This window comes from Cydia splendana, chromosome 3 (genome assembly GCF_910591565.1).
Source record: "Cydia splendana chromosome 3, ilCydSple1.2, whole genome shotgun sequence".
Classification (NCBI taxonomy): domain Eukaryota; kingdom Metazoa; phylum Arthropoda; class Insecta; order Lepidoptera; family Tortricidae; genus Cydia; species Cydia splendana.
This window is the reverse complement of record NC_085962.1, coordinates 19,138,227-19,165,519: the sequence shown is the minus strand read 5'-3', so window position 1 is coordinate 19,165,519 and position 27,293 is coordinate 19,138,227. Positions and strand designations below refer to the sequence as shown.

Genomic DNA, 27,293 nt, shown 5'->3' with positions numbered 1-27,293 from the left:
AATATGTATATCCATGCATATGCTACTATTAAAGTTTGTAAAACTTAGTACGTACTCGTACGTACGTACATAAGGCTTCGTCATTTTAGTTTAATTATAATTAATAAAGTTTTATTTTCTTTTATTTTAATATTTCTTTCGTACTCGTACGTACGTACATAAGGCTTTGTCATTTTAGTTTAATTATAATTAATAAAGTTTTATTTTCTTTTATTTTAATATTTCTTTCTAAGGTGTATCTATATTAATATCTACACTTGACATATAGTGTAGTAAATAAAGGTAGTGGACCCCGCAGTAATTCCTCAGCCAGAAAAAACTTTACAGTATGATAAAGTATCAATAAATAAAAAGTATTGTATAAATTTCCAAAGAATAATAATAGAATTAAAGTAAATACCTAAAGTCTTAAATCGTTAATATCTTTTTACGGAAAAATGCTCCGTTCAAACTTTCTTCACCAGACATATTCATGTAACTTATTGAAACAATATATGAAATATCAAAAAAATATCCCAGCAGAAATACCAGTATTAATAAAATAAAATTTTTTGGCGTGTCTTGGACCGGAAAAATGCTCAGTCTAATTTTTTCACTGGAATGCCATTTTATTGCCGTTTTATACCTACAAAATGAAAATCTAAAAATTTTCCACTCTCAGTTTTTAATAGTTCTATAATACATACATTTCGATACGCATTTTTTTTGGATTTTTTTACCCACTACGCCAAATTATATTCTAAGATCATATAAGAAGAAAAAAATGACAGAGCAATTTTCCGATGAAAATGAGCGTCAAAAAAAGGAAGTATTTTTGACGCTCATTTTCATCGGAAAATTTTTTACTTGACATGTCTGCCAAGAATTTGGCAGACAATTCTGCTCCTATTGAGCAGCCCAGTATGAACATGGAATTGGTTCCAGTCATAACCAATGATTTAATAGATTTAAACTAGGTGTTAAGACAAAAGATTCTGTCTCTGGCAATTTAGTTTTAAATAAATATAATGAAAAATACTGCAAACATGGAAAGTATATCCACCTGGTGCATCAAAATATTCAATGTATTAGAGGAAAAAATTTACAGATAGAACTTTTTTTGAATGATTTTAATATTGATATTTTATGTCTTACTGAACATTGGTTAAATAATAATGAATTAATGCCCCAATTTAATAATCACCAGGCGGGAAGTTCGTTCACCAGACTTAGTTCCATACATGGTGGGTCATTAATTATATTAAATAGTCAGTTAAAATTTAAGGAACGTAAGGACATTGTATCCATGTCTGTTGAACGGACTATAGAACTAAGTGCAGTAGAATTAGAGCAATTTATTGTTGTCTGTGTGTATAGGCCGCCATTAAGTAATTTTGAATTATTTGAAAACATAATGGAATCTGCCCTACTTAAAATATCATCTTCTAGTAAGAAATTGCTTATATGCGGCGACTTTAATGTAAATATTATGGAAAATTCAACAATGTCTTGTAGATTATTGAATCTTTTTAAATCTTGTAATCTCAACCACATGTTTATGGAGCCCACTAGAGTGACTGCTACTAGTGCAACCTGTATAGATAATATTTTCACAGATATTTTTCCTATTGCTAAAAAAGTTATCAGCAATTTAGAATCAGACCACTTAGGTCAATTAATGGTATTTGAGGCATTAAGGAAAAATACCATGAGAAAACAAATAACTTTTGTACCAGTAACCTCGGACCGCATGGAAAGAATGAAGCTAAGTTTAGTTCAGGCGCTACCCTTTTTGTCTTCCGATATGAGTCCTAATAGTATGTATAATTCATTCTTTCACACTTTTATGGATCATTATAATGCGATATTCACCTCAAAATCGGTCGTAGTTAGTGGTGCATCAGTTTTTAGTGAGTGGGCTACTGCGGACTTACATCAAAGAAGACGTGAACTGTATGCCTTATATGAGGAACGGCGGTTTAATCAGAGTGATGAATTTAAAGAACATGTGAAGGAGTATTCGAAGAAGTTTAAAGTAGATTGTCATATAGCTAAGCGAAATTATCTAAGTCAGAAAATAAAAAGTAGTTCCGACATTGTTAAAGCAACCTGGAAAGTTATAAATGTGGAGACTGGTCGCTCTAAACACACAATTAAAGAGCTTAAACTAAACATTGATAACAAAATTATAGATTCCAATTTAGAAGTAGCTACAGAATTTGGAAAATTTTTCACCGAGGTACCAGTATCCACAACTAAGGATTTAAATTCATCACCCTCATCTGCTGTTACATTATTAAAACATAACGCTCCAGAGTGTTGTGGAGACCTTCATTTTGAACATGTTTGTACCTCAGATGTAATAAAGGCGTTTAAATCAATTAATGTCAAAAAAACTAATGACCTCTGGGGAGTCTCTGTCCATGCTGTCAAATCCTTAGTAGAAATTGTAGCGCCTGACTTGGTAGTTATATTTAACAACAGTGTTGATTGCGGCGAGTTTCCTGATCTAATGAAATATAGTAAAGTAATTCCTTTATTTAAATCTGGTAGCAGCTCTGACCCCACTAACTTTAGACCGATATCTGTGCTACCAACATTTAGCAAGATTTTTGAAAAATTAGTTCTTTCTCAATTAGTACGACATTTTAACGTTAATAATTTGATGCATAATAAGCAGTTTGGTTTTACACGGGGTCGCTCAACAACCGATGCCGGTGTTGAGCTAATTAAGCATATTTTCGATGCCTGGGAGGGGTCACGAGATGCTTTAGGTGTCTTCTGTGATTTATCTAAGGCCTTCGACTGTGTTTGTCATGAAACATTAATATAGGAAACTTCATTATTACGGAGTTAGAGGATCGGCAATGAATTTACTTAAGTCCTACTTAAATGGTAGAATACAAAGGGTCGATGTGAATGGACAGCGATCACCTGGGTCATTGGTCTCTATGGGTGTACCACAGGGGTCAATATTGGGGCCTTTCCTGTTCCTTATCTACATAAATGACTTGCCATTCCTTGTTAAGACCCACCATGATATAGTATTGTTTGCAGACGACACCTCACTTATTTTCAAAGTCAAACGACAGCAACAAGCTTACAATGATGTAAACAATGCCATTTCAAAAGTAGTAAATTGGTTCAATGTTAATAATTTATTGTTAAATGAGAAAAAGACTAAATGTATTAAGTTTGTCACTAGTAGTAACGTAAGGCATGTACAAACAAGTGTCATTGTGAAGGATGAGGAATTGGAATTAGTTGATAGTACAGTTTTTCTTGGTATAACTTTAGATTCTAAACTCCAGTGGGGTCCCCATATTGCTACTCTTTCGAATAGACTGAGCTCTGCAGCTTTTGCAGTGAGCAAAATCCGTCAGTTAACTGACGTGAAAACAGCTCGATTAGTATATTTTAGTTAAGTACTTCCATAGCATTATGGCATATGGTATTTTACTGTGGGGCGGTGCTTCAGAGATAAATACCATTTTTGTTCTGCAGAAGAGGGCTATTCGAGCAATATACAAAATGAACCATAGAGACTCACTTAGAGATAAATTTAAGGAAATTGACATAATGACAGTGCACTGTCAATACATTTATGAGAATATTCTGTATGTACATAAAAATATTGTAAATTTTAGGAAAAATTGTGAAATTCATAATATTAATACTAGAAATAAACATAAGCTCGCAGTGCCCTTCACTCGGCTCCATAAAATTAAAAAATCATTCATGGGTAATTGTGTAAGATTTTATAATAAACTTCCAAACCATATTACTGAATTATCTATTAATAAATTTAAGAATTATGTAAAGCGTAAACTTATTTCTAAAGCTTATTATACCACACAAGACTACATGAATGATATTACAACGTGGGATTAATTGTTATTCGAAATGATTATTTATTTATTAGGCATATTTGATTAATGATGAGGAAATGGATATTCCGATGTAATACTATCTACTTCTTTTGTTACTTATGCTTTTTTTTTGACATTTAGATTTTATTCTAGAAATTCTAGACTAGTATTTTTTTATACAATCTTTTTAATGTGTGACGATCCTTTTGTGAAATTTTTAGTGTTAAATTTGATATGTATAATAATCCAATTTTATTATGGAATAATATTAACATCAATAAATTGCTCTGATAATTAGATTAAGATTAATTACGATTCATAAGAGCTTGTTGCTAGGCCTACATGAATAAAGTATATTTTGATTTTGATTTTGTATCATAAAAAAATATTCTCATGTTTGACAAAACTTTTAGATTTTTTTCTAGTATCACATACTGATACAAATAACTTATTTTGTAAAATAATTTTGGACTGAGGAATTACTCGGTTCAATATATAATCAGATTTGTGTTTTTACTTAACTTAGGAGTATTTTTTTTTGGATATTTATAATGTTAGTTTCGGCTCATACTATACAATAACCAAGCTAAATTTCATCGACTGAGACATTAATGCATGGGTCTCCATACAACAACTTGCTTCATTTACTACACTAATAAGTGAAGTCAATATGGCTCACCCCTGCCGAGCTCTGCTAATTAGGGTAGGGCCACAGAACACCGCCTCTAGAAACCTAATATTGGCCATTTTGTTCCCGACGCAAATCACCAAACTGTGAGGTGCGGGAGGGGTGCTCACGGCGTTGCGATTGGTCGTTTTAAACATGGCGCGCTGACAGGTGCAAGCGTAGGGATGGGTGTCGCGTACCACTCCAGCAGGGCGACCGCGGGGTGAGGTGCGAGCGGGGGGCAGCCAAGATGTCCGGGGACTTGCCCACTAGCCACCGCGGCTATAACTCGGCTCCGTCGAATTTGTAATATTTTTTATTATCATTAAACTCATAGTAAATCATTTTGAGTTCATATTTAGCGTCCATAGAATCAGGATAGCCCCTCAACATTGGTCCTTCGAGCCGGTTCATTCACAACATGCGCTTCAAGTCCAACAAAAGAAGTGGCCCACTCAGTGCTGAGGAATTAGACAATGCGTTAAAACATTTAATATTAATTTCACAAAAAGAATCGTTTCCCACGGAATATACTAAGTTGAAATCGGGAACGTCTATCAAAAAATCCACAATTTCGTCACTGAACCCGTACATAGACACGAATGATTTCAATTTAATTAGGGTAGGTGGGAGATTGTCGAATTCTGATTATGAATATGACAAGGTTCATCCGATTCTATTAAGCAAAAATAATCGTATAACTAAATTGTTATTCGAATGTCAACACAAGGCTCTCATGCACGCCGGTCCTCAGCACTTGCTCTATTCAATAAGGGAACGGTATTGGCCTATTGGGGGACGCGGTATAGCGAGATCCATTTCACACCAATGTGTAACTTGCCGTCGTTTTGGTGGTCGTACCGTAACTCCAATCATGGGCAATCTACCCAAACAAAGACTTCAACCAGGCTCTCCGTTTATGGAAGTTAATGTGGACTACGCGGGGCCCATAATGATGGCTAATCGTAGGGGGCGTGGTTGTCGTCTCATAAAGGCCTACATTTGTATCTTTGTGTGCTGCAAAACCAAGGCCATACATATCGAGCTGGTTGGCGATTTGAGCACAGCTAACTTTATTGCCGCTCTCAAGAGGTTTATTGCTCGCAGAGGAAGACCTTTAGACATATTTTGCGATAATGGCTCGAATTTTGTGGGCGCGGCTAACGAGCTCAAATCTTTTATTTCACAAAATGCTTCTGATATTTCAGACGCTATAACCTCCGAATCAATAAATTTTCATTTTTTGCCTCCATACGCGCCACACTTCGGTGGCCTACATGAAGCCGGTGTACGATCCATAAAACATCACTTGCGCCGCGTACTAGGTTCGGCCAATCTAACTTATGAGGATTTGTATTCTACACTGACTTATATAGAGGCACTTTTAAATTCTCGACCCTTGACCCCACTTAGCTCGGACCAGAATGACTTATTGCCACTCACACCTGGACACTTCATAATCGGGCGAAGTATGACAGCGATCCCAGAGGCAGATCTCACTTCACGTACCAGATTAGTGGACAGATACCAGAAGATCCAGCAGCTACGCCAGCACTTCTGGGCACGTTGGCAACTGGAGTACATAAGCGAGCTTCAGATCCGAACTAAATGGAGGCAATCGACGAACGGGCAACTAAAGATTGGGACCCTCGTCGTTATTAAAGATAAGCAACAGCCTCCAATAAAATGGCTCCTAGGGAGAATACAACGAGTCTTCCCAGGGCGCGACGGTGTTACCCGAGTCGCAGAAATTCAAACTGCCACCGGGCTGCTGCGCAGAGACTTCACCAAGATCTGCCCCTTACCCGTGGACACTGCAGTTGAAGACGATACTTCAAGGTCCGCCGGCATGTCGCGTACCACTCCAGCAGGGCGACCGCGGGGTGAGGTGCGAGCGGGGGGCAGCCAAGATGTCCGGGGACTTGCCCACTAGCCACCGCGGCTATAACTCGGCTCCGTCGAATTTGTAATATTTTTTATTATCATTAAACTCATAGTAAATCATTTTGAGTTCATATTTAGCGTCCATAGAATCAGGATAGCCCCTCAACAATGGGACATGTTCATTACAGGTAGTGGGTACTGCTACCAGTGACATCGAAATTTATTGTGGTAAAATTGTTACCAATTTAGTATACTTAGAGTAAAGTTACTTAATAATTATACTTATTGATTAATTTAATATTTTCTATTATTAGAGGATTCTAAAAAACCCATACAACATATGTCTATCACAAACCAACACCGAGTTCCCTCGCACTTCTTTGAAGTTCATCATCAGGTCCATCTCGTGACATGAGACCTAACTGCTCACCTAGAGGATTCTAAATAACCCATACAACATATTTCTATCACAAACCAACACCGAGTTCCCTCGCACTTCTTTGAAGTTCATCATCAGGTCCATCTCGTGACATGCGGCCTAACTGCTCCGCTGGCCTAGAGGATTCTAAAAAAACTTACACATGTTACCTATATATTATGTCTAAAATGGTACAATACGGTATGACGAAGCACGAAGTTTTCGCAACTGAAAAACCATCATCGTCTCATCACTAGTCGAAAGGGAAAGGGATAGCGCATTGCATTTTCAAGTTGACGAAAAGGGACGGACATACTTCGCCTCTGCTTACCGACCAGTATAAAATGAACCCCGCGGACAAGAAACATTATTCAATGAAATAATGAATTTCGCTTTCCTGTGGGATGTTATTCCATCTGTTTTGTAAGTAGAAGTCTTAGATGACTTGCCACACCATTTTACGCTGGAATATCCCATGATTTCCCAATGAATTCAATAGTTTACGATTTATTTTCTTAGACTCGTGCACACTGCTAACAGGTCGTAACCTTGGGCGCAACTGATCGGAGCGGCGCGCGAACAATCTTATATTTGACCTATACACCATACGGGCGGTGACCGCGAGTCGTCCTATAAGCTCGGTCTATAGGGGTTGGTCTGTGGGTAGGGCACACTAAAAAAGCTACAAAAAAGTAAAAGAAAAGAGAGAGTTTCGGAATCGGGCAAAGAAAATGTGTCGTTTCACACAATGTTTGGTACCTGGCGCACGCTGGGCTCGACGTTGCCCTTGATCCAGCGGTAGAGCTGCGCGGGCGCCGGCTCGGCCTGCAGCTGGCGCGCGAGCTGCGCCTGCACGCGCAGCGCCGGCACCAGGTGCGCCAGCCCGCGACCCTCCAGCGCCGCCAGCACGCCCACCGCGTCCGCCGCGCCCAGCCCGCCCGCCACCACCGCGCACAGGTTCAGCTTGCTCTCCGCGTACAGCTCCGCCGCCGGACCCGACCCCACCAGCTCCTGCAACCGTACACAACGAATCTTATAGTCAAACTGTTAACTTTACTGGTGGGCCTCGAGGGACGCAATGATCCCACAAAAACCAAATTACCACTCGTTTTATGAGGCTATTCGTAAATTATGTCATTTCAAATTAGGGGGGGGTGGGTTGGGACTGGACATCGGATGATGGTAGCATGACGTAGGAAACGGGGTCATTCGAAGCATGATTTTTGGATGATTGGTGGATAGAGGGGGGAGGGGGGTCAAAAATCGAACAATATGTCACCCTCGCCATGAGCATGGTGTATAGTGTATAGTGGCGTATCTGCAGGCGCTGCAGCACGTCGAGCAGCAGCGGGTAGGGTGCGCCGGCCTCGCCCCAGGCGCCGAGCTCGGCCAGCGTGAGCAGCTTGTACCGCACGGCGTGCGCCAGCAGCGCCGCCAGCCGCTCCCCGGTGTATAGTGTATGGTGGCGTACCTGCAGGCGCTGCAGCACGTCGAGCAGCAGCGGGTAGGGTGCGCCGGCCTCGCCCCAGGCGCCGAGCTCGGCCAGCGTGAGCAGCTTGTGCCGCACGGCGTGCGCCAGCAGCGCCGCCAGCCGCTCCCCGGTGTATAGTGTATGGTGGCGTACCTGCAGGCGCTGCAGCACGTCGAGCAGCAGCGGGTAGGGTGCGCCGGCCTCGCCCCAGGCGCCGAGCTCCGCCAGCGTGAGCAGCTTGTGCCGCACGGCGTGCGCCAGCAGCGCCGCCAGCCGCTCCCCGGTGTATAGTGTATGGTGGCGTACCTGCAGGCGCTGCAGCACGTCGAGCAGCAGCGGGTAGGGTGCGCCGGCCTCGCCCCAGGCGCCGAGCTCGGCCAACGTGAGCAGCTTGTACCGCACGGCGTGCGCCAGCAGCGCCGCCAGCCGCTCCCCGGTGTATAGTGTATGGTGGCGTACCTGCAGGCGCTGCAGCACGTCGAGCAGCAGCGGGTAGGGTGCGCCGGCCTCGCCCCAGGCGCCGAGCTCCGCCAGCGTGAGCAGCTTGTGCCGCACGGCGTGCGCCAGCAGCGCCGCCAGCCGCTCCCCGGTGTATAGTGTATGGTGGCGTACCTGCAGGCGCTGCAGCACGTCGAGCAGCAGCGGGTAGGGTGCGCCGGCCTCGCCCCAGGCGCCGAGCTCGGCCAACGTGAGCAGCTTGTACCGCACGGCGTGCGCCAGCAGCGCCGCCAGCCGCTCCCCGGTGTATAGTGTATGGTGGCGTACCTGCAGGCGCTGCAGCACGTCGAGCAGCAGCGGGTAGGGTGCGCCGGCCTCGCCCCAGGCGCCGAGCTCGGCCAGCGTGAGCAGCTTGTGCCGCACGGCGTGCGCCAGCAGCGCCGCCAGCCGCTCCCCGGTGTATAGTGTATGGTGGCGTACCTGCAGGCGCTGCAGCACGTCGAGCAGCAGCGGGTAGGGTGCGCCGGCCTCGCCCCAGGCGCCGAGCTCGGCCAGCGTGAGCAGCTTGTGCCGCACGGCGTGCGCCAGCAGCGCCGCCAGCCGCTCCCCGGTGTATAGTGTATGGTGGCGTACCTGCAGGCGCTGCAGCACGTCGAGCAGCAGCGGGTAGAGTGCGCCGGCCTCGCCCCAGGCGCCGAGCTCGGCCAGCGTGAGCAGCTTGTGCCGCACGGCGTGCGCCAGCAGCGCCGCCAGCCGCTCCCCGGTGTATAGTGTATGGTGGCGTACCTGCAGGCGCTGCAGCACGTCGAGCAGCAGCGGGTAGGGTGCGCCGGCCTCGCCCCAGGCGCCGAGCTCGGCCAGCGTGAGCAGCTTGTGCCGCACGGCGTGCGCCAGCAGCGCCGCCAGCCGCTCCCCGGTGTAAAGTGTATGGTGGCGTACCTGCAGGCGCTGCAGCACGTCGAGCAGCAGCGGGTAGGGTGCGCCGGCCTCGCCCCAGGCGCCGAGCTCGGCCAGCGTGAGCAGCTTGTGCCGCACGGCGTGCGCCAGCAGCGCCGCCAGCCGCTCCCCGGTGTATAGTGTATAGTGGCGTACCTGCAGGCGCTGCAGCACGTCGAGCAGCAGCGGGTAGGGTGCGCCGGCCTCGCCCCAGGCGCCGAGCTCGGCCAGCGTGAGCAGCTTGTGCCGCACGGCGTGCGCCAGCAGCGCCGCCAGCCGCTCCCCGGTGTATAGTGTATGGTGGCGTACCTGCAGGCGCTGCAGCACGTCGAGCAGCAGCGGGTAGGGTGCGCCGGCCTCGCCCCAGGCGCCGAGCTCGGCCAGCGTGAGCAGCTTGTGCCGCACGGCGTGCGCCAGCAGCGCCGCCAGCCGCTCCCCGGTGTATAGTGTATGGTGGCGTACCTGCAGGCGCTGCAGCACGTCGAGCAGCAGCGGGTAGAGTGCGCCGGCCTCGCCCCAGGCGCCGAGCTCGGCCAGCGTGAGCAGCTTGTGCCGCACGGCGTGCGCCAGCAGCGCCGCCAGCCGCTCCCCGGTGTATAGTGTATGGTGGCGTACCTGCAGGCGCTGCAGCACGTCGAGCAGCAGCGGGTAGGGTGCGCCGGCCTCGCCCCAGGCGCCGAGCTCGGCCAGCGTGAGCAGCTTGTGCCGCACGGCGTGCGCCAGCAGCGCCGCCAGCCGCTCCCCGGTGTAAAGTGTATGGTGGCGTACCTGCAGGCGCTGCAGCACGTCGAGCAGCAGCGGGTAGGGTGCGCCGGCCTCGCCCCAGGCGCCGAGCTCGGCCAGCGTGAGCAGCTTGTGCCGCACGGCGTGCGCCAGCAGCGCCGCCAGCCGCTCCCCGGTGTATAGTGTATGGTGGCGTACCTGCAGGCGCTGCAGCACGTCGAGCAGCAGCGGGTAGGGTGCGCCGGCCTCGCCCCAGGCGCCGAGCTCGGCCAGCGTGAGCAGCTTGTGCCGCACGGCGTGCGCCAGCAGCGCCGCCAGCCGCTCCCCGGTGTATAGTGTATGGTGGCGTACCTGCAGGCGCTGCAGCACGTCGAGCAGCAGCGGGTAGGGTGCGCCGGCCTCGCCCCAGGCGCCGAGCTCGGCCAGCGTGAGCAGCTTGTGCCGCACGGCGTGCGCCAGCAGCGCCGCCAGCCGCTCCCCGGTGTATAGTGTATGGTGGCGTACCTGCAGGCGCTGCAGCACGTCGAGCAGCAGCGGGTAGGGTGCGCCGGCCTCGCCCCAGGCTCCGAGCTCGGCCAGCGTGAGCAGCTTGTGCCGCACGGCGTGCGCCAGCAGCGCCGCCAGCCGCTCCCCGGTGTATAGTGTATGGTGGCGTACCTGCAGGCGCTGCAGCACGTCGAGCAGCAGCGGGTAGGGTGCGCCGGCCTCGCCCCAGGCGCCGAGCTCGGCCAGCGTGAGCAGCTTGTGCCGCACGGCGTGCGCCAGCAGCGCCGCCAGCCGCTCCCCGGTGTATAGTGTATGGTGGCGTACCTGCAGGCGCTGCAGCACGTCGAGCAGCAGCGGGTAGGGTGCGCCGGCCTCGCCCCAGGCGCCGAGCTCGGCCAGCGTGAGCAGCTTGTGCCGCACGGCGTGCGCCAGCAGCGCCGCCAGCCGCTCCCCGGCCGGCAGCGCTCGCAGCGCCTCGCCCACGCTGCTGCGCTTCACGCCGCGCACCAGCGCCATCGTGGCCGAGCACAGCCGCGCCCAAGCGGCGTCCGACTCCGCCTGTGGATTCATTAGTAATAATTTGTTTATTTTTTCGAAATGACTTAAAGCCTGACAAGTTCCGATTTGGTACTGATACAATGATAGTGTCGCTAAATACAGAGATGGGCATATTTTATTCGAATGACGAATAACGAATGAAAATAACAAAATTTATCGCGAATGACGAATAAAATTGTCGGATGATTATTCTTATTCGAATAAATTATTCGTCGAATAATTTATTCGTCGAATGAATTGCCACGAATAATTTATTTATTGGAATGCCTTATAAACTTTTCACGGTTTCGAAAGATTTGGCAACTGTTAGCTCGATTCGGGAAATGAATTAGAGATTCACTAGATATGAAATGGTAAAGATATGTGACGTTCCACGGCAAAAGGTACCTTATGGCGACTGGAGCCGCGATTCGGGAAATGAATTAGAGATTCACTAGATATGAAATAGTAAAGTTATGTGACGTTCCACGGTGAAAGGTACCTTATGGCGGCTGGCGCTTACATCGCATAGCGCCGCAATAATATTGGAGCGGCGTTAATAATAGCGTAAGCGCCAACCGCCATAAGGTTGTAAGGTTAATACAACTACCTGCAAGTCCTGCAACTACCTAAATAGTTACTGTAAATATAAATTACGCGTTGTGAGATTCGCTCTGAAGCAAACAACTGCTAAGAAAATTTGGTTTTCTCACTCTTTTAGTATATAGCTATCTCTTTCTAGGTCTGGCTAGAAAGTTACTAATATAACTTTGTGTGTGAGTTTTTGATTGTGAGTTGTTCACGCTAATCCTTTGTTTATTATACTACCTGGGCTTATCCTTTAACCCTTAACAGTAAAAACAAGTCATATTAAACGTGTTATTATTATTCGTGTTGTTTATTTTAATGTAATAACCCAAAAAACTTAAATATGTTTCATGGATTTATTGAAATAACGAATGAATCATTCGTCATTTGAAAAGTGGTCGAATGATTTATCCGCGGATAAATTATTCGCGAATAAATCATCCGCGAATAAAAAAATCGTGAATTATTGTTTATTCGAATGATTATTCCGATAAAAGTTTATTCGAATGATGCCCATCTCTGGCTACAGACGGCTTACGTATGGCAATTATTATATATTTAAATAAGAGCCTAAATTAATTAATTAGCTTTTATTTAATACACATAGTTTTACAGGTTAGGTTACAATGACATGACCGCCGGCGTAGTCTCTGGTATCATAGAGCGGGAGAAAGTTCCGTTCCTCACAGCAATAATGTGCGAACGTCATGTATAGTCGAATATTGTCAATATCGAAGACAGATTTCAACTTAGTTATTCTATTCGTAGACTGTAATAACTGAATTAAGATGTCGTATACCAAACTGTAATTGGGTACATTTCATGTATGGGTTCCTGTTGAGATTTAAAATTGCCGCATAAATGTACATACTCTAAATTAATTACTGAATTGATCGCTAGATGTCTCTTTTTAAAATGCAAACTAGCTAACGGTATGTTTTCTAAAAACAATGGAGTCAAACAGTTTCCATGGTCAAGTCAGTAACCAAAAGTAAAGTGACAGTGATACAGTGAAGTATAGTAGTAAAAGTAACAGTGCTTAGTGATAGGAAAGTGAACTTTAAAGTGCAGTGTTTAAGTGCGGATTTACAACAGCCAGGTGCGAACATTTGGTCCTATTCGAGTCGGATCAGGCTGTGACGCGAGTGATAGTGCAGTGCAAAGTGGACTCTATCGGATTGCACTAAGGACTATAATTGAGTAAGATCGTTCCGTTTATTTGGACTTGTAGAATTTCGCGAAGTGTACTTTGAACTTGTAAAATTTTCCGCGATATTTGGGACTTAAAATATTTCGTAGTGTTCTGAACATAGTCTAATTTTCGAGTATCCGAGACTTAGAAAATTTTCATAGAATTTAGAACATAGAAAAATTCTGTGATTAAAAGACTGAATATTTTTCACTAATCTTGCCTTAGAAGTTTGGAACTTAGAAAATTCTTGGAATTTGGACTCAGTCAAAATGGAAGCCTTATTCGTAGTACAAGCGGATAACTTACATCTTCTTCAGAAAACGGCTACAAACTTCAAGAAGTGTCCCAAGGCGAGACTTACCAAGTCATACTTGCAAGTCAGAGTGGAGAATTTAGACAAACTTTGGGAAGTTTTTCAAAACACTCACCGAGAGATAGTGAAGATAGCGACAACAGAACAACGAAATAGTCACGAATATTTTACGCAAGAGATATACGACAATGGAGAAGAGTTGTATATAGACACCAAAGCGGAGATACTTGCGAAATTAGAAGGAGAGCAAACGAGTCATACATCAGGAACGGAGAAGCAATCCATCAGACCACAGAGCCAGGAAGTTAAGCTACCTAAGATTAATATACCACAGTTCAATGGAAATTACAATGATTGGGGGACTTTCAAGGATCTCTACACCTCTCTCATTCATAATCAGAGTTCATTGAGCCCAGTGCAGAAATTGCACTATTTGAAGAGTAGTCTTAGTGGCGAAGCTGAACAACTGCTGAAGCACATTCAAATTACTGAGAAAAATTATGAAGTAGCATGGAATACCTTACACAATAGATACAATAACAAGAGGATTATGGTTAACTCAATTTTGAATAGATTTTTGGGTCAAAAGAAACTGAGCGTTGAATCTGCCAAAGGTGTCAAAGAATTGCTGGATATTTCTACAGAATGTCTGAACAGCTTGAAGAACAATGACATTAGTATCGATAACTGGGATCCAATCATAATACATCTATTGGTGCACAAGTTAGATACGGAGTCACACAAGCACTGGGAAGAGGATCTGAAGACATTATCTGTGGAAGACTTGCCGACATTGGAACAATTCAACAAATTTTTGGAGGGAAGATTTAGAGTTTTGGAGATGGTTCAAATTGCGCACCCAAAAGAGAAGCCTCAAGTTAGAGCCAAGACGTTCCATGCAACTGCTACGCCTAGCAGTACCACAGACTCCAACCATCAATGCGGTTTCTGTAATGAAGATCATTTCATCTACAACTGCAAGGAGTTTGCTAAATTGGATCCCGAGCAACGATCCAAGGAGGTTCAAACAAGGAGTCTTTGCTTCAACTGTCTACGGCCTGGACATAGCGTGAGATTTTGCAAGCGTAATACTTCATGCCTGCGTTGTAAGAGGAAGCATCACACACTATTGCACGTTACGAAACCTAACACTGTATCACTCGAAGAAAATCCAGAGAAAGAAAACAAAGAGCAAGCTACACCAACAATCAACATAGTATCTCACTGTGCCTCTCAGAGACGGGTTACTCTTTTAGCTACAGCACTAGTGAATATTATGACAAACAGAGGAGCACAAGTAGTTCGAGCACTCATAGATCCATGTTCGGAAGAGTCATTTATATCAGAGGAGACAGTCAACAAACTACAACTCAAACGAACAAGGGTGGAGGGTCAAGTGACAGGTGTTGCGAAGATGTCGACTCCAATCAAGCACGCGGCGGAGATACAAATTGTGTCGAGAATTAACGAGAGCTACAAGCTAAACTGCACCGCCTACGTGTCAAAAAAAGTTACCGACATAATGCCTGTTACGAAGATCAATAAAGAACAATGGACTCAACTACATGGCTTGGAGTTAGCTGATCCCACATACTACAATCCTGGAGAGATTGATTTGTTACTTGGTGTGCATGTCTATACAGACATTTTAATGAGTGGAGTCATCAAGGGCAAACCAGGATCACCGATAGCGCAACAGACGTTATTCGGATGGATAATTTCGGGCGGAGCACCCGCCGAAGAGCACGGGAAGAATGGAAAAATTGTTAGCATGCATTTGAGTGTGAGTCTAGACAACATGCTGCAAAGATTTTGGGAATCGGAGACGCTAGATAATGAGAGCAAAGACACTCTGACACCTCTAGAGAAAAGAGCTGAAGAGATTTATGAGAAAACACTAGCGAGAGATGAGGATGGAAGATTCATTGTTGGACTACCATTCGTACGAGATACACCGATTGTTCCCGAAAATTCCCGTTCAATTGCTGTCAAAAGATTTGAATGTCTAGAGAGGAAGTTAGCACACAACAGCAAATTGAAAACTGAGTACGATAACGTGATTAAAGAGTACCTTACCTTGAAACACATGGAACCGGTAGGCAAGCCTGAGAAAGATGAGAAAACAGTCTACCTTCCACATCATGCATTGGTTTTATCCTGGATAAAAGGAGATCCTAACAGATGGACACCCTATGTCAAGAATAGAGTGATTGACATAAGGAGCAATTTAGACACACACTGGTTATATGTCAATACCAAGGATAACCCAGCAGATCCAGCTTCCAGAGGTCTGTCACCCAGCAAGCTGAAACAAAATCAGTTATGGTTCAATGGTCCGGAATTCTTACGTGAACCTGAATTCACCATACCCGTCGACTCCATACCTGAAACAGAATTAGAGAAACGCTTGTTAGTAAAATGTAAGACAACAACCATAGAAACAGACTCTGAAAAGCTTACCTTACTGAAGAAATACTCGTCACTGCAAAAACTTCTGGACGTGATTTCATATTGTAGAAGATGGCTGAAGATCCTGAATAGAGAAAAGAATATTAGTAAACATATAACCTGTGAAGAAAAAGATGAAGCACTTACCTTGTGTTTAAAGATGTCCCAAGAGATAGAATTTCCTGAAGAGATTGATCACCTGAAAAGTAGAAAAACTATTAAAAAAAGCAGTCGTCTACTGCAATTCACACCTTATCTGGATGATAAAGGTCTTTTGAGATTAGGAGGATGCAAATTTCTCGTTTGCAAAGACTGAAACACGCAGAGTTGAGTATGGATCAAAAGCATCCTATTATTATAACTAAAATACTAGTCAGCGATATGACCACAGAAGCGTTTATCGCTGCCTTCAAAAGATTTGTGTCTAGGCGTGGTCATTGCAAGGAACTCTGGAGTGATCATGGTACAACATTCGTTGCAGCTGAAAAAGAACTATTGAAGATGTGGCAACAAGGTCGCAACGAAATCCCAGAAGACTTACTCAAAAGTTTAGACGACAGAGGAACTCGTTGGAGATATATTCCCCCTGGAGCACCAAACTTTGGAGGACTATGGGAGGCCGGTGTAAAATCGAAAAATCGGTGTATCATCTGAAAAGAATAATGCAAGACGCAACCCTGACGTTCGAAGATTTTTATACGGTCCTTTCGCAAGTTGAAGCGTGTCTTAACTCACGTCCATTGGCTCCATTAGGCGATGATTTAGATTATTTGACACCTGGACATTTTCTGGTCGGCGAACCCTTGATTTGCTTACCAGATCGCAGTAATGAGCAGAGTAACATATCCAGCTTATCGAGATGGCAGTTGACCCAACGAATGCTACGAGATTTTTGGGTTAAATGGCAAAGCGAATACCTTTCTCGTTTGCAATTGCGTCCAAAATGGAATACACCTAAGAAGGATTTAGAAGTTGGAGAACTGGTATTGATCAAAGATGGAAGATTTCCACCAGCGAACTGGAGAGTAGGTAGAGTACTTAAGAAGTACCCTGGCACTGATGGATTGACTCGTATGTATGACATTCGTACAGCTTTCGGGATTACACAACGGCCGATTACCAAGCTGTGTCGACTTCCTAACTAGTAATCAAGGAATACTTCCTTGGCGGCGGAGGATGTTGAGATTTAAAATTGCCGCATAAATGTACATACTCTAAATTAATTACTGAATTGATCGCTAGATATCTCTTTTTAAAATGCAAACTAGCTAACGGTATGTTTTCTAAAAACAATGGAGTCAAACAGTTTCCATGGTCAAGTCAGTAACCAAAAGTAAAGTGACAGTGATACAGTGAAGTATAGTAGTAAAAGTAACAGTGCTTAGTGATAGGAAAGTGAACTTTAAAGTGCAGTGTTTAAGTGCGGATTTACAACAGCCAGGTGCGAACAGTTCCTAACTCAACTATAATATTTATTACCAAACTACAATGAAATTGACTACAGTTCGCCACGGTTAAGATGACGAAACAAAACGATAGCTCAATTTAATTATTTATTTTAGGTTGTATAGTAGAAATAATTGCTTCATAAGTCAGAAACTTGCATGTGACATCCTTAATATGCAACATCCATAGAGTACAGAAACCGCTTAGCGTTGCTTGTTGACCTCCATAGGCTACGTTGGCCAAAATCGAGAAAACTGTCTAAAAATTGAATTTAGCGCGGAACAAGTACCAGGGCCTCATGAGTTACGAGAAGGAGTCGTTCTCGTTGACCAGCCCGCCGAGTCGCAGCGGCCGGGGCGCGTACCAGTATGATGGTATCGCGGCTGCTCGCGTATTGTATAGTTTTGGTTGTTTACATAAATGATTGTACTAGTTTAAAGTATTATTTTTGTTGACTCGTAGAAAAAGTATTGAATACAATAGTAATATAATCAAGCTTTTCAATCTCGGCAAGCTTGGTGGTCTTAACACTGTACTCGACTAAAAAGCTCTCCATTATTATATCACGTATATTATTATATGGACTACTATAAGCTACTCCGCTCTGCAGCAGTGTTGCACACATACCTCGTGCGCGAGCGTGTGTTCCAGCAGCGCCTGGATGGCGCGGCGCAGCAGCTTGTCGGGCAGCGCGGCGTCGCGGATCTTCTGCACGTGTTGCTGCAGCGCGGCGTCGTCGTCGCCGGCGCCGGCCTCCCCGGCCTCTCCCACCGCCGCCGCCGCCGCCGTGGCGGCGTCTATCAGCAAGCGGCACGCTTCCTCTTTGTTCAGACCCTGCAAGGGGGAAAACTATATTAGTGGAACTATTGGTTGACATTGCCGGAGTAACATTGCGACAGTGTGAGTTAAAAGGTTAGTCAACAATCTTAGTTCCTTAAAATGTATAAAACGGTCAGAGCGATTGTCAGTCTAATGAAAGTTTTACGGCGTTATGGCGGCATATCATCGGCTTATTACGAGGTACTAAAACGACACTGGAATGACTTACCTTGTCCTTTTTGGGTTTATCTTTCTTGTCGGGCGCCGGCTTGATGGTGATGGCCGGCTCTTTGATCAGCGCTCCACCCGCGAGCGTCTCTGTCAATCATTACAAGACACATTAAGGGCTAGTTGCACCAACAACAGTTAGAGTCGGACCAAGAAAAGCCTGCAGCGGATTTGATAGCAAATGTTATTTTAAACGTCAAACTTCTATGAAATTATGTCGTATAGATAACACTTACACTGCGTGGGCTATCAAATCCGCTGCAGACTTTTCTTGATCCGACTCTAACAGACTGATCAACGTCACGTAGTCAGATCTATGAAATTTCCCATGCAAAAAAAAAACGAACAATTTAACAGTGACAGACGGTTTGGTGCAACCGACTCTAACACTATTACATACCTATTTGGTAACATTTAGTTGGTACGTGAATCACTTACGAATATCAAATCAGCTTATGTCCCGCGACACAGAGAACGCGAACATTACTATTACCCGTGAACCGCGGAATGCAGGCTCGACGCTGACACCGCCATAAATTTGTTTTAATCTATGTATAGCGGTCGGAGTCGAGGGTTCACGGAACGATTTCGCTTTCACATTTCGCATGAGCGACGGCCGGCGGCAGCCAACCCTTTTATTAAATTGGAAATAAATATTGAAAGAAGAGGGCCGCACAGATGCGACTTCTACTAGGCGCGTTCGCGGTTCGCGGGCGTCATCACGCGCCGTCTATCTGGGTCGCTCGGCTGTGTGTGGCGAGCGGTCAGGTGTACTCACTCTGCGGGGCGGGCGGCAGCAGCAGCGGCGGCGGCGCGGGCTGCTTGGGCAGGCGGTTAGCGGACGCGGTGAACATGAGGCTGTAGGCCGCGGGCCGCATCTGCACGTCCTCCAGCGCGCCGCCCGCCGCCAGCCGCGCCTTGTGCAGCCGCGGGGCCTCCTGCTGTATTATACAAAACAAAAATGTACTCTTGCACTGCACCTTTTAATGGCTGGATATGGAAATCCATCGCGATCTTGTATTTGGTGGATGTTAAGGAGGATCGAGCTCACCTTGCCGTTGCCCTGCTGGTCGCGGCCTTGCTTGTAGTGCTGGCGGTTGTGGTGGTAGTAGCCCTGCGGCGCGGAGGGCGCGGAGCGCTGCCGGAACCCGTCGCGCGACGGGAACCCGTTGCCGAACAGCTTGTCTGGCGGCGGCACCAGTGAGCCTGCGGACAGGGCGGTAATTGATAATTTTATACATACATATTTATCTCTAATTATGGGACAATCTTACTCATTTCAGTTTTCACAATAAGCTCAATATGGCTAGCGTTATGTAGGTATAGAATTCGAGCGGGAGGGAGCCGCATCAGTCTGAGGGCTGAGCACAGAGGCGGGGGGAGGTAGTTACCCGGCTGCAGCGCCAGGCCGGCCAGCACGTAGTCGAGCGGGCGGGACCGCAGGCCGCTGCGGAACAGCGAGTCGCGTGGCTCGCGGTCCTGGCGGCGGGGGGGCTGCTGTACAGAGGCGGGGGGAGGTAGTTACCCGGCTGCAGCGCGAGGCCGGCCAGCACGTCGTCGAGCGGGCGGGACCGCAGGCCGCCGCGGAACAGCGAGTCGCGGTGCTCGCGGTCCTGGCGGCGCGGCGGGCTGGCGTCAGGCCGCAGCTGCTGGATCGGCACGGGGCCCTCGTGGCTGTTGGCGGCACGCGGCACCCAGCCTGAACACGTGAGTACTAAATAATTATCCTGTTCGTATTATAATAAAAGCCAGGAGCGACATTTACTTGATAATTTCTTAACGACTAATCACATGAACTTGTGTCATGTCATGTCTACTATTATTTCCAATCGTACGATACAATTTGTGTAAGTAGTTTTTAAAAGTTTTTAAACGGAGAACAATAATAATAGCATAAAAAATCTCCGATAATTAGATAAGATGATATATGTAATGCCTTAATGAGTATCTAAAAGTGAAATAAAGAATATTTAGATCGGACTGACCTCCCCTGCGGAGCTCGACGACGTCGCGCAGCATGAAGCGGATGCGCGGCTGCAGCTCCTGCGAGTGCGAGAGGGTCTCGATGCGCGCGAAGTACTGGTCCATGAGGCCGCGGCCGCGCTCGGAGTCCAGCACGCGGCCGCACGTGCGCACCAGCTGCGCCAGGCACTCCAGGTCCTCGTGGTGGTCGGCGGCCGCGCGCCGCGCCAGCAGGTTCTGGATGCAGCGGTGCAGGATCGACTCCGCCAGGATCTCCAGCTTGCCCAGCTCGCCGATGAACTACGATTATACCGCATTATATTTATTTATCCCGTCTTCATTGCATATTTATAATAAACATCATTATTATCCGTTCGCTTCACTCTGATTTTAACTTTTAATATAATTTTACTACACTTAAGGTACCGTGTAACCGTTTAGCGACATAACTAATTCGGAGCTTCAAATACGAAGATTAAAATTTTTATTACCTACTACTAGTTAATTACTTAAAATAATTTCTATAGAATATTTCGCATTAACATTACATTTTAAAGTTATGAAGCAGTAAGGGAGGTATGGGCAAAATTATTAACGAGTCAATAAAAATCCGATGCGCAGACTATAGTGGATCGCAAAGTGTGCCATCACACTTGCGAAGAAAAAACTAAGTTTAAGGTGAATTAAGTGCTAAATATGTACCTTAAGATTTGATATCGGCCGCCATTTTGTTTATTGTTTTACATAAAAGCATGAAAGGCACATCCATTTGGCATACAGCCACAATTTACGATTGTGTAAAAGAAATTAACATTGTATTAAATTCAAATTTAGCTTTTTATTTATTAATAGATAACACAACTAAAATAAGCGATCGTGTTCCCATGTATTAAATTAGTACGGAAGCGCCTATAATTATGTGATGACCGTTGTCTTATAAGTAGTGTCCGACCGAAGGTTCGGTTTCGGTTTCGGTTTCGGCCAGTTTCGGCCAAAAAATCATGTTTCGGCTGTAGTTTCGGTTTCGGCCAAAAAACGGCCGAACCTTTCGGCCGGGCCGAAACTTACGAAATGGTACTTCGGACAAACACCAAAAGTTGGGGAATAAGTAGGACAACAATATTAATACATACCTACATATACTGATTCATGTATAGGTACAGAAATTAATTGGTTTATTATAAAACACTATTCCACTAATGAGAGCGCCACTGGACGGTCGACGCAGTCTTAAGAGGCTGTCAATACCTATAACGCGCACACTGTCTAATTGTATCGGAGTGAATGAGATAGCACTGTCGCACGTAGCCGTTGGCCGAGTATCAGCTCGGCACGAGTCGAACGATGTCTTTTTCGCTCTTATTCACTCATTTTTCTATCTACCTCTAATGGCAAATTTTAAGCGAGGCTAAAGGCTACACTCAACTAGTGCCGCAAAGTTGATTTTTTCAATAGTTAATATTTTGTGAAGCTGAACAGCTGACTATTGATTAAATCGAAGAAAAAACCCTTAAAAGTGTCCCCAGTACAGTTTTTCATAAGAATGCTCGACCTTAGCCTCACTTTTTACCTCAATTTACCATTGGTTTGTGTTCCACATGTCCTCTACTTCAGCTTAGCCTTTGGTCTCGCTGCGCCATGCTCGGCCTGCGGTCTGGCTTTTTAATACAATGGACATTGGTTGGAGTCTGTGCTTAACTACTTATACTGAAGCCTGAAGCACGGCTTTGACTTCGCATGAAAGTTCGCCTCACTGGGGCACTTCGGACTTTTAGGCCCAGGGCTATAACCGCGAAAATCGAAGTTCGCAAATTGCGGGCATTTTTCTCTGTCACTCTAATTACGCCTTCATTGGAGTAAAAGAGAAAGATCCCCGCAATTTGCGAATTTCGGTTTTCGCGGTAGCCCCTCAGGTGAAGATCGGTACCCGGCCTTGCGATATTGTTAACAAAAAATTTCGCGCTCGCTGCGCTCGCGTTTTTGGTTGACCCTGTATCTATATGTTAGCTTGACTGGTGAATGAATAGAGTTAGACCAAGAAAATTCTGCAATGATTTTGATAGCATACGCAGTGCTACTAGTGCAAATGTTATTTATACGTCATAATTTCATGGAAGTTTTGACGTTTAAAGTAACACTTGCACTGCATGTGTTATCAAAATCGTTGCAGAATTATCTTGGTCTAACTCTAGTAATTTTCTTAAAAAACTGCTTAAGTAACATCAATTTCAAGGACATTGGGTGTTGTCAGCCCCATAATATGTGTGTAAAAGCGGTTTTATGACATTTTTTCAACGATTTTAACAAGTCTACAAAAGTTTCGGTTTCGGTTTCGGCCGAAACTAGAGCCAAAGCCGAACATTCGGTTTCGGTTTCGGCAAAAAAACATGTTTCGGTCGGACACTACTATAAGCTTCATGTCGTAGTGGAGTTAATTTATGAGCGCCGCCTAAGGCATTACAGTAGCAGAAAAAAATCTATCATATTTGTGTTTTTATTAAATATTTCTATATGTGATCGACTAAACCTACCTTAACTATTATCATATGAAAGCTCTTTAAATGGAGAGTATAATCATATATTACATTCATATGATATCATAAAAGACACTCATTTTGCACAAATTTATTTAAAAGTACCTAAAATAACTAAAACGCAAAGTATAGCTAAAAGTGGTTTATTAACAAAAAAAACAACAAAAATAACAGATTCTTGACTGAAAATCAAATTATATGATTAGTACTTGGTACTGAAACCCTTTGCATCAAGAACAGCTTGGCATCTTCGGGGCAGTGATGCAATCAGCTTTGCGAGGAAAGAATTTGGAATGCGTTCCCATTCTTCCTTTAATTGCTCAAATCTTTCATTGATATTTCTTGCTTTTCTTGCACTCACACGACGTCCTAGCTCCTTCCATAGATTTTCTATCGGATTCAAGTCCGGACTTTGACTGGGCCATTCCAAATTCCTCACTCTACGTTTTTTGAACCACTGCTTAACAAGATTCGATGAATGTTTCGGGTCATTATCTTGTTGAAATATAAACGCCCTGCCGAAATTTTGGCGTGCCCAGGGAAGAAAAACATCTTGTAATATTTCTTCATATACTTCCTTTGTCATAATCCCGTTTATTCGATGTAACGGACCAACGCCACTTGCACTGAAACATCCCCATACCATAAGGGAGCCCCCGCCGTGCTTGACTGTAGGGAGCTGGTACTTGGGGTCATAGCGAGCATTGTCGGGGCGTCGTACGTACGTAATTCCATCTGTTCCAAACAGTAAAAACTTGGATTCGTCGCTCCAAATTACCTTTTCCCACATTTCGGCAGTCCAAGAAAGATGTTCTTTCGCATATTTTTTTCTAGCTGTCCGATTCTTCTTGGAAATAAGTGGTTTCTTAGCAGGGCGACGAGCATGAAGTCCACCATCAATCAGACGATTTCTTATAGTACGTACGGTCACAGAAACTGAATCTCCAGCCGATATTTCTCGCATAATGTCGCTCGCCGTGAATCGTGGATTGTCTCTGGCTAATCTCAAAATGTTGCGGTCAACCAAATGTGATGTGCAGCGTGGGCGACCAGGTTTGTTGGGCTTTTTTACACATCCGTGAAGCTTTTCGCGTTTTAAAACCTTCGATATAGTCGACTGATGAAGTTGAAATTGCTTAACCAGCGTCGATTGCGTTAAGCCATTTTTGTACCCCATTACAATTGCTTCTTTTATAGCTACTGATAAGTTTTTATTTCCACGAGGTCTCCCCATGACGGAACTGATAATTCTTACAAATATTGTTACGAATTAACACGATATTCTGTTTTTATCGACTTATATTTGGACCTACGACCTCGGATATTGTACCAGCGACGCACAAAGAACAAAGGAAATACTTCGCTGACGTGATTTTGGCTGTTACTACGTGGAAGTTTCAATCATTTCAAAAGAGCCACCAAGATTCCTTTTAAGCTGAAACGCCTACCTTATGAAGAAAGGCTAAAGGTACTAAAACTGCCCACACTCAAAGCCAGGAGAGCGAGAGGAGACCTCATCGAGTGTTTTAAGATTGTTACCCACTGTTACAACCTCCCTGACATTCACGAATTAATCAATATGAGAACTATCAGCCGCGAGACCCGAGGTCACAGCCTAAGAATTGTTCGCACTCCCACTACTACTAACGCTGCATATCATTCCTTGTCCAACCGTGTTGTGGCGGCTTGGAACCGTTTACTGGATAGTGTTGCGACTGCTCCTTCGGTCAATGTGTTTAAAAACAGATTGGACAAGTGGTTTTTAAACAATAAGTTAGACTGATGTTACTAGTGATGTGATATGACTTTACAAACTTTGAACTATATAGTACTGGACACTGTGTGACATAGGCTCATCAGCTAAATAGCTGCTCGCCTATAATTATATAATAATAATAATAATAAGCCCGCAGGGCAGCTTGTGGCGAGCTGTTGGGGAGTAACGACCCCACGGACCCGAGTTCTCCCGAGAGTCGGTCAGGGTCTCCGTCTCCGGCGTGTCTTCGTCGGTCGGAGTGGACCCCAAGGGGACCCGCAGGACTCTTAGCTCTGGCTTGCCTTCATTGGCCGTCCAGAGAGGAGTCGCTAGAGCTATATGCTCCAGGGGTGGAAGTGTTAAAGGGCATAACGCCGCGAGTAACTTCGGAGAAAGCGCAGCACCACCTCTCGACACCCCTGAGCCGCTCATTCGGTGTTGCGCCTGGCCGTCTTTACGATGGCGCATCAGGTGCCCATCTAACGAGTGGCGAGTCATCGCCTGCCTCGATAACTTGTGCAAGCAATGTTATGGCAGGTGTCCGGACTTCTTTGCAATAGCCCGGTCTTTTTTCCACCCAAACTTAAACCATAGACCAGTACTCTGTCCATATTCTTTACAATAGCTTCCAATGCCTGCTGAAACCGGTTCATGGGTATCTATTGATGTACCCGTGAATGGGTTCCAGCAGGCATTCTACATGACATCAAATCTCTCCAAACGGCCTCTACGTGTTGGATCCATATCCCCACGCACACCTTATGACCGGGCTCGAAAGACCCGAGAGTTTTAAAACGGAGATAATAATAATATATACTACAAGTGACGGACGTCATGTTTCAGAAATACGAATTCAAATAGATTTTTGAAATATGTACCGGCCTGTTAGCATAAAATGGGCCTAGAATAAATCAATACAACCTTTTTTGATTAGTTATCAACAAATTCAGTCCCTGGTTTCATCTTTTTTGATATATTTTACAGAAAAATCACAATATGATAGATTTTTTTCCGCTACTGTATATCTTATGCGAAGGTTCCGTTGGCTCCTGTGTTACCACAGGACCAGTTACCACGAGGTCACCTCGTACCTTGATGTTGCCGAGCATCTTGCACTTGGCGAGATGGCGGCGCTCCTCCTCCTCGGGCGCGAGCGCGCGCTCCTCGAAGGCGGCGAAGGCCTGCGCGCGGTTCTCGAACTCGGCGCGGCACTTGTTGAGCAGCAGCAGGCGGAAGGTGCACGGCTGCCCGGGCGGCTCCAGGTTGGGCGCCTCCTCGGACAGCCGCTTGCACAGCTGCGCGTACATCGACGAGTACTTCGGCTCGTCTAGGGCCTTCTCGAAGATCAGCAGGATCACGCCCTTCAGGACCTGCACACACACACACATCATTGTTTATTATACAGAAATAAATTAAAACCTAAAAGCAGTCTTCACATTGGATGCGGATCTACACGCTGTTTCTGTGTGCGAGCGAAACATCGCAATATACGTGCATATAGTTGAAACGCTCACACCTATTCTATTACACACCCCGATATATACACACAAGAGCGTAGCGCGGATTCGTATCAATATAATGATTCGTCGCGTTGTGCAGAGCGTGCTGTCTGGGTGCAATTCGTGAGTAGCGACACTATGTTACCGACCGTGCTATGTAGTGTATAATTGGTATATCAATCATTTCTAGTCACTCGCTATAATTCATTAAACAAGCGGTAGTTATGTTATAATATAAGCCTTTAAGTTTATTAACCATAGAAAAAAATATCGCGAATGCTGGTGACGCTTGTTTCCTGTCCTCGGCACTCTGCATTCCTCTTCAATATGACAACTTTATAGTGCCTTACAATAATCTTAACGAAAGAGAGAGCTGTGTGACATACCTTGTCCGAGTCGAGCTCCAAGCCGAGCAGGTCATCGCTCAGCTTTTGGAACTTTTCCGGTGTGAGCTTGTTGAGGATACCGCGGACCTGCAGGCGGTCACAATTGTTTTAATATCTGACCCAAAACATAAATGTCATACATTATTATTGGACTAAAATTAGAGGGAACCCAGTGGCAAAAATCCGATAGAGACACATAATTAGGGCGAGCGAAGCGAGCCCTATCACTATTCGACAAACTATGCATTCTTGTGGTACACTTTACGGAAAAACTATCGCACTTATAGGTTTGAAATTTAACATAGTAATTTAAATTCATGTCTAGATGTGTTATCAAACATAAAAATATCATTTTGTAATCCTAAAAAAAATAAAATAAAGGAATAACACTTTGTATTACTACTCGCGCCATCTGTTACAAAAATTATGAATTAAAATTCGTGCTAATGTGCTAACAACAATGAATACAAAAAAGGGTTAAAAATTTTGGATTCTGACCCATCTCGCTTCGCTCGGTTTGATTCCCAATTTAGCAATTAAGTTTCTGTGAATACGGGAACATTCGATCTTGCTGCGGAGGTCAATTTACTCGTATGTTCTGTTCTGTGACGCCGATGAACTGATCAGTCATGTTGTGTTAGCAAATTTAAATCGGGTATTTTCAGTTCGAGATACAGTTTTAGTGTTACTATTGCTTCGAACTGCCAAAATTAT

The 27,293-nt window shown here is 45.1% G+C and overlaps 1 protein-coding gene across 1 annotated transcript in view; it reads right to left on the bottom strand.

Moving 5' to 3' along the window:
• The window catches only part of LOC134789379 (eukaryotic translation initiation factor 4 gamma 2), a 77,432-nt gene that overhangs the window by 13,124 nt on the left and 37,015 nt on the right, over window positions 1-27,293 (bottom strand). The window contains exons 4-13 of the mRNA XM_063760011.1: window positions 26,580-26,666; window positions 25,786-26,064; window positions 20,428-20,704; window positions 19,968-20,141; window positions 19,494-19,648; window positions 19,221-19,383; window positions 18,444-18,532; window positions 18,023-18,229; window positions 11,196-11,429; window positions 7,577-7,828 (exon numbers count right to left, since the gene is read on the bottom strand). Coding sequence (XP_063616081.1) covers window positions 7,577-7,828; window positions 11,196-11,429; window positions 18,023-18,229; window positions 18,444-18,532; window positions 19,221-19,383; window positions 19,494-19,648; window positions 19,968-20,141; window positions 20,428-20,704; window positions 25,786-26,064; window positions 26,580-26,666 — 1,917 coding nt within the window. The remainder of the gene's footprint in view (window positions 1-7,576; window positions 7,829-11,195; window positions 11,430-18,022; window positions 18,230-18,443; window positions 18,533-19,220; window positions 19,384-19,493; window positions 19,649-19,967; window positions 20,142-20,427; window positions 20,705-25,785; window positions 26,065-26,579; window positions 26,667-27,293) is intronic.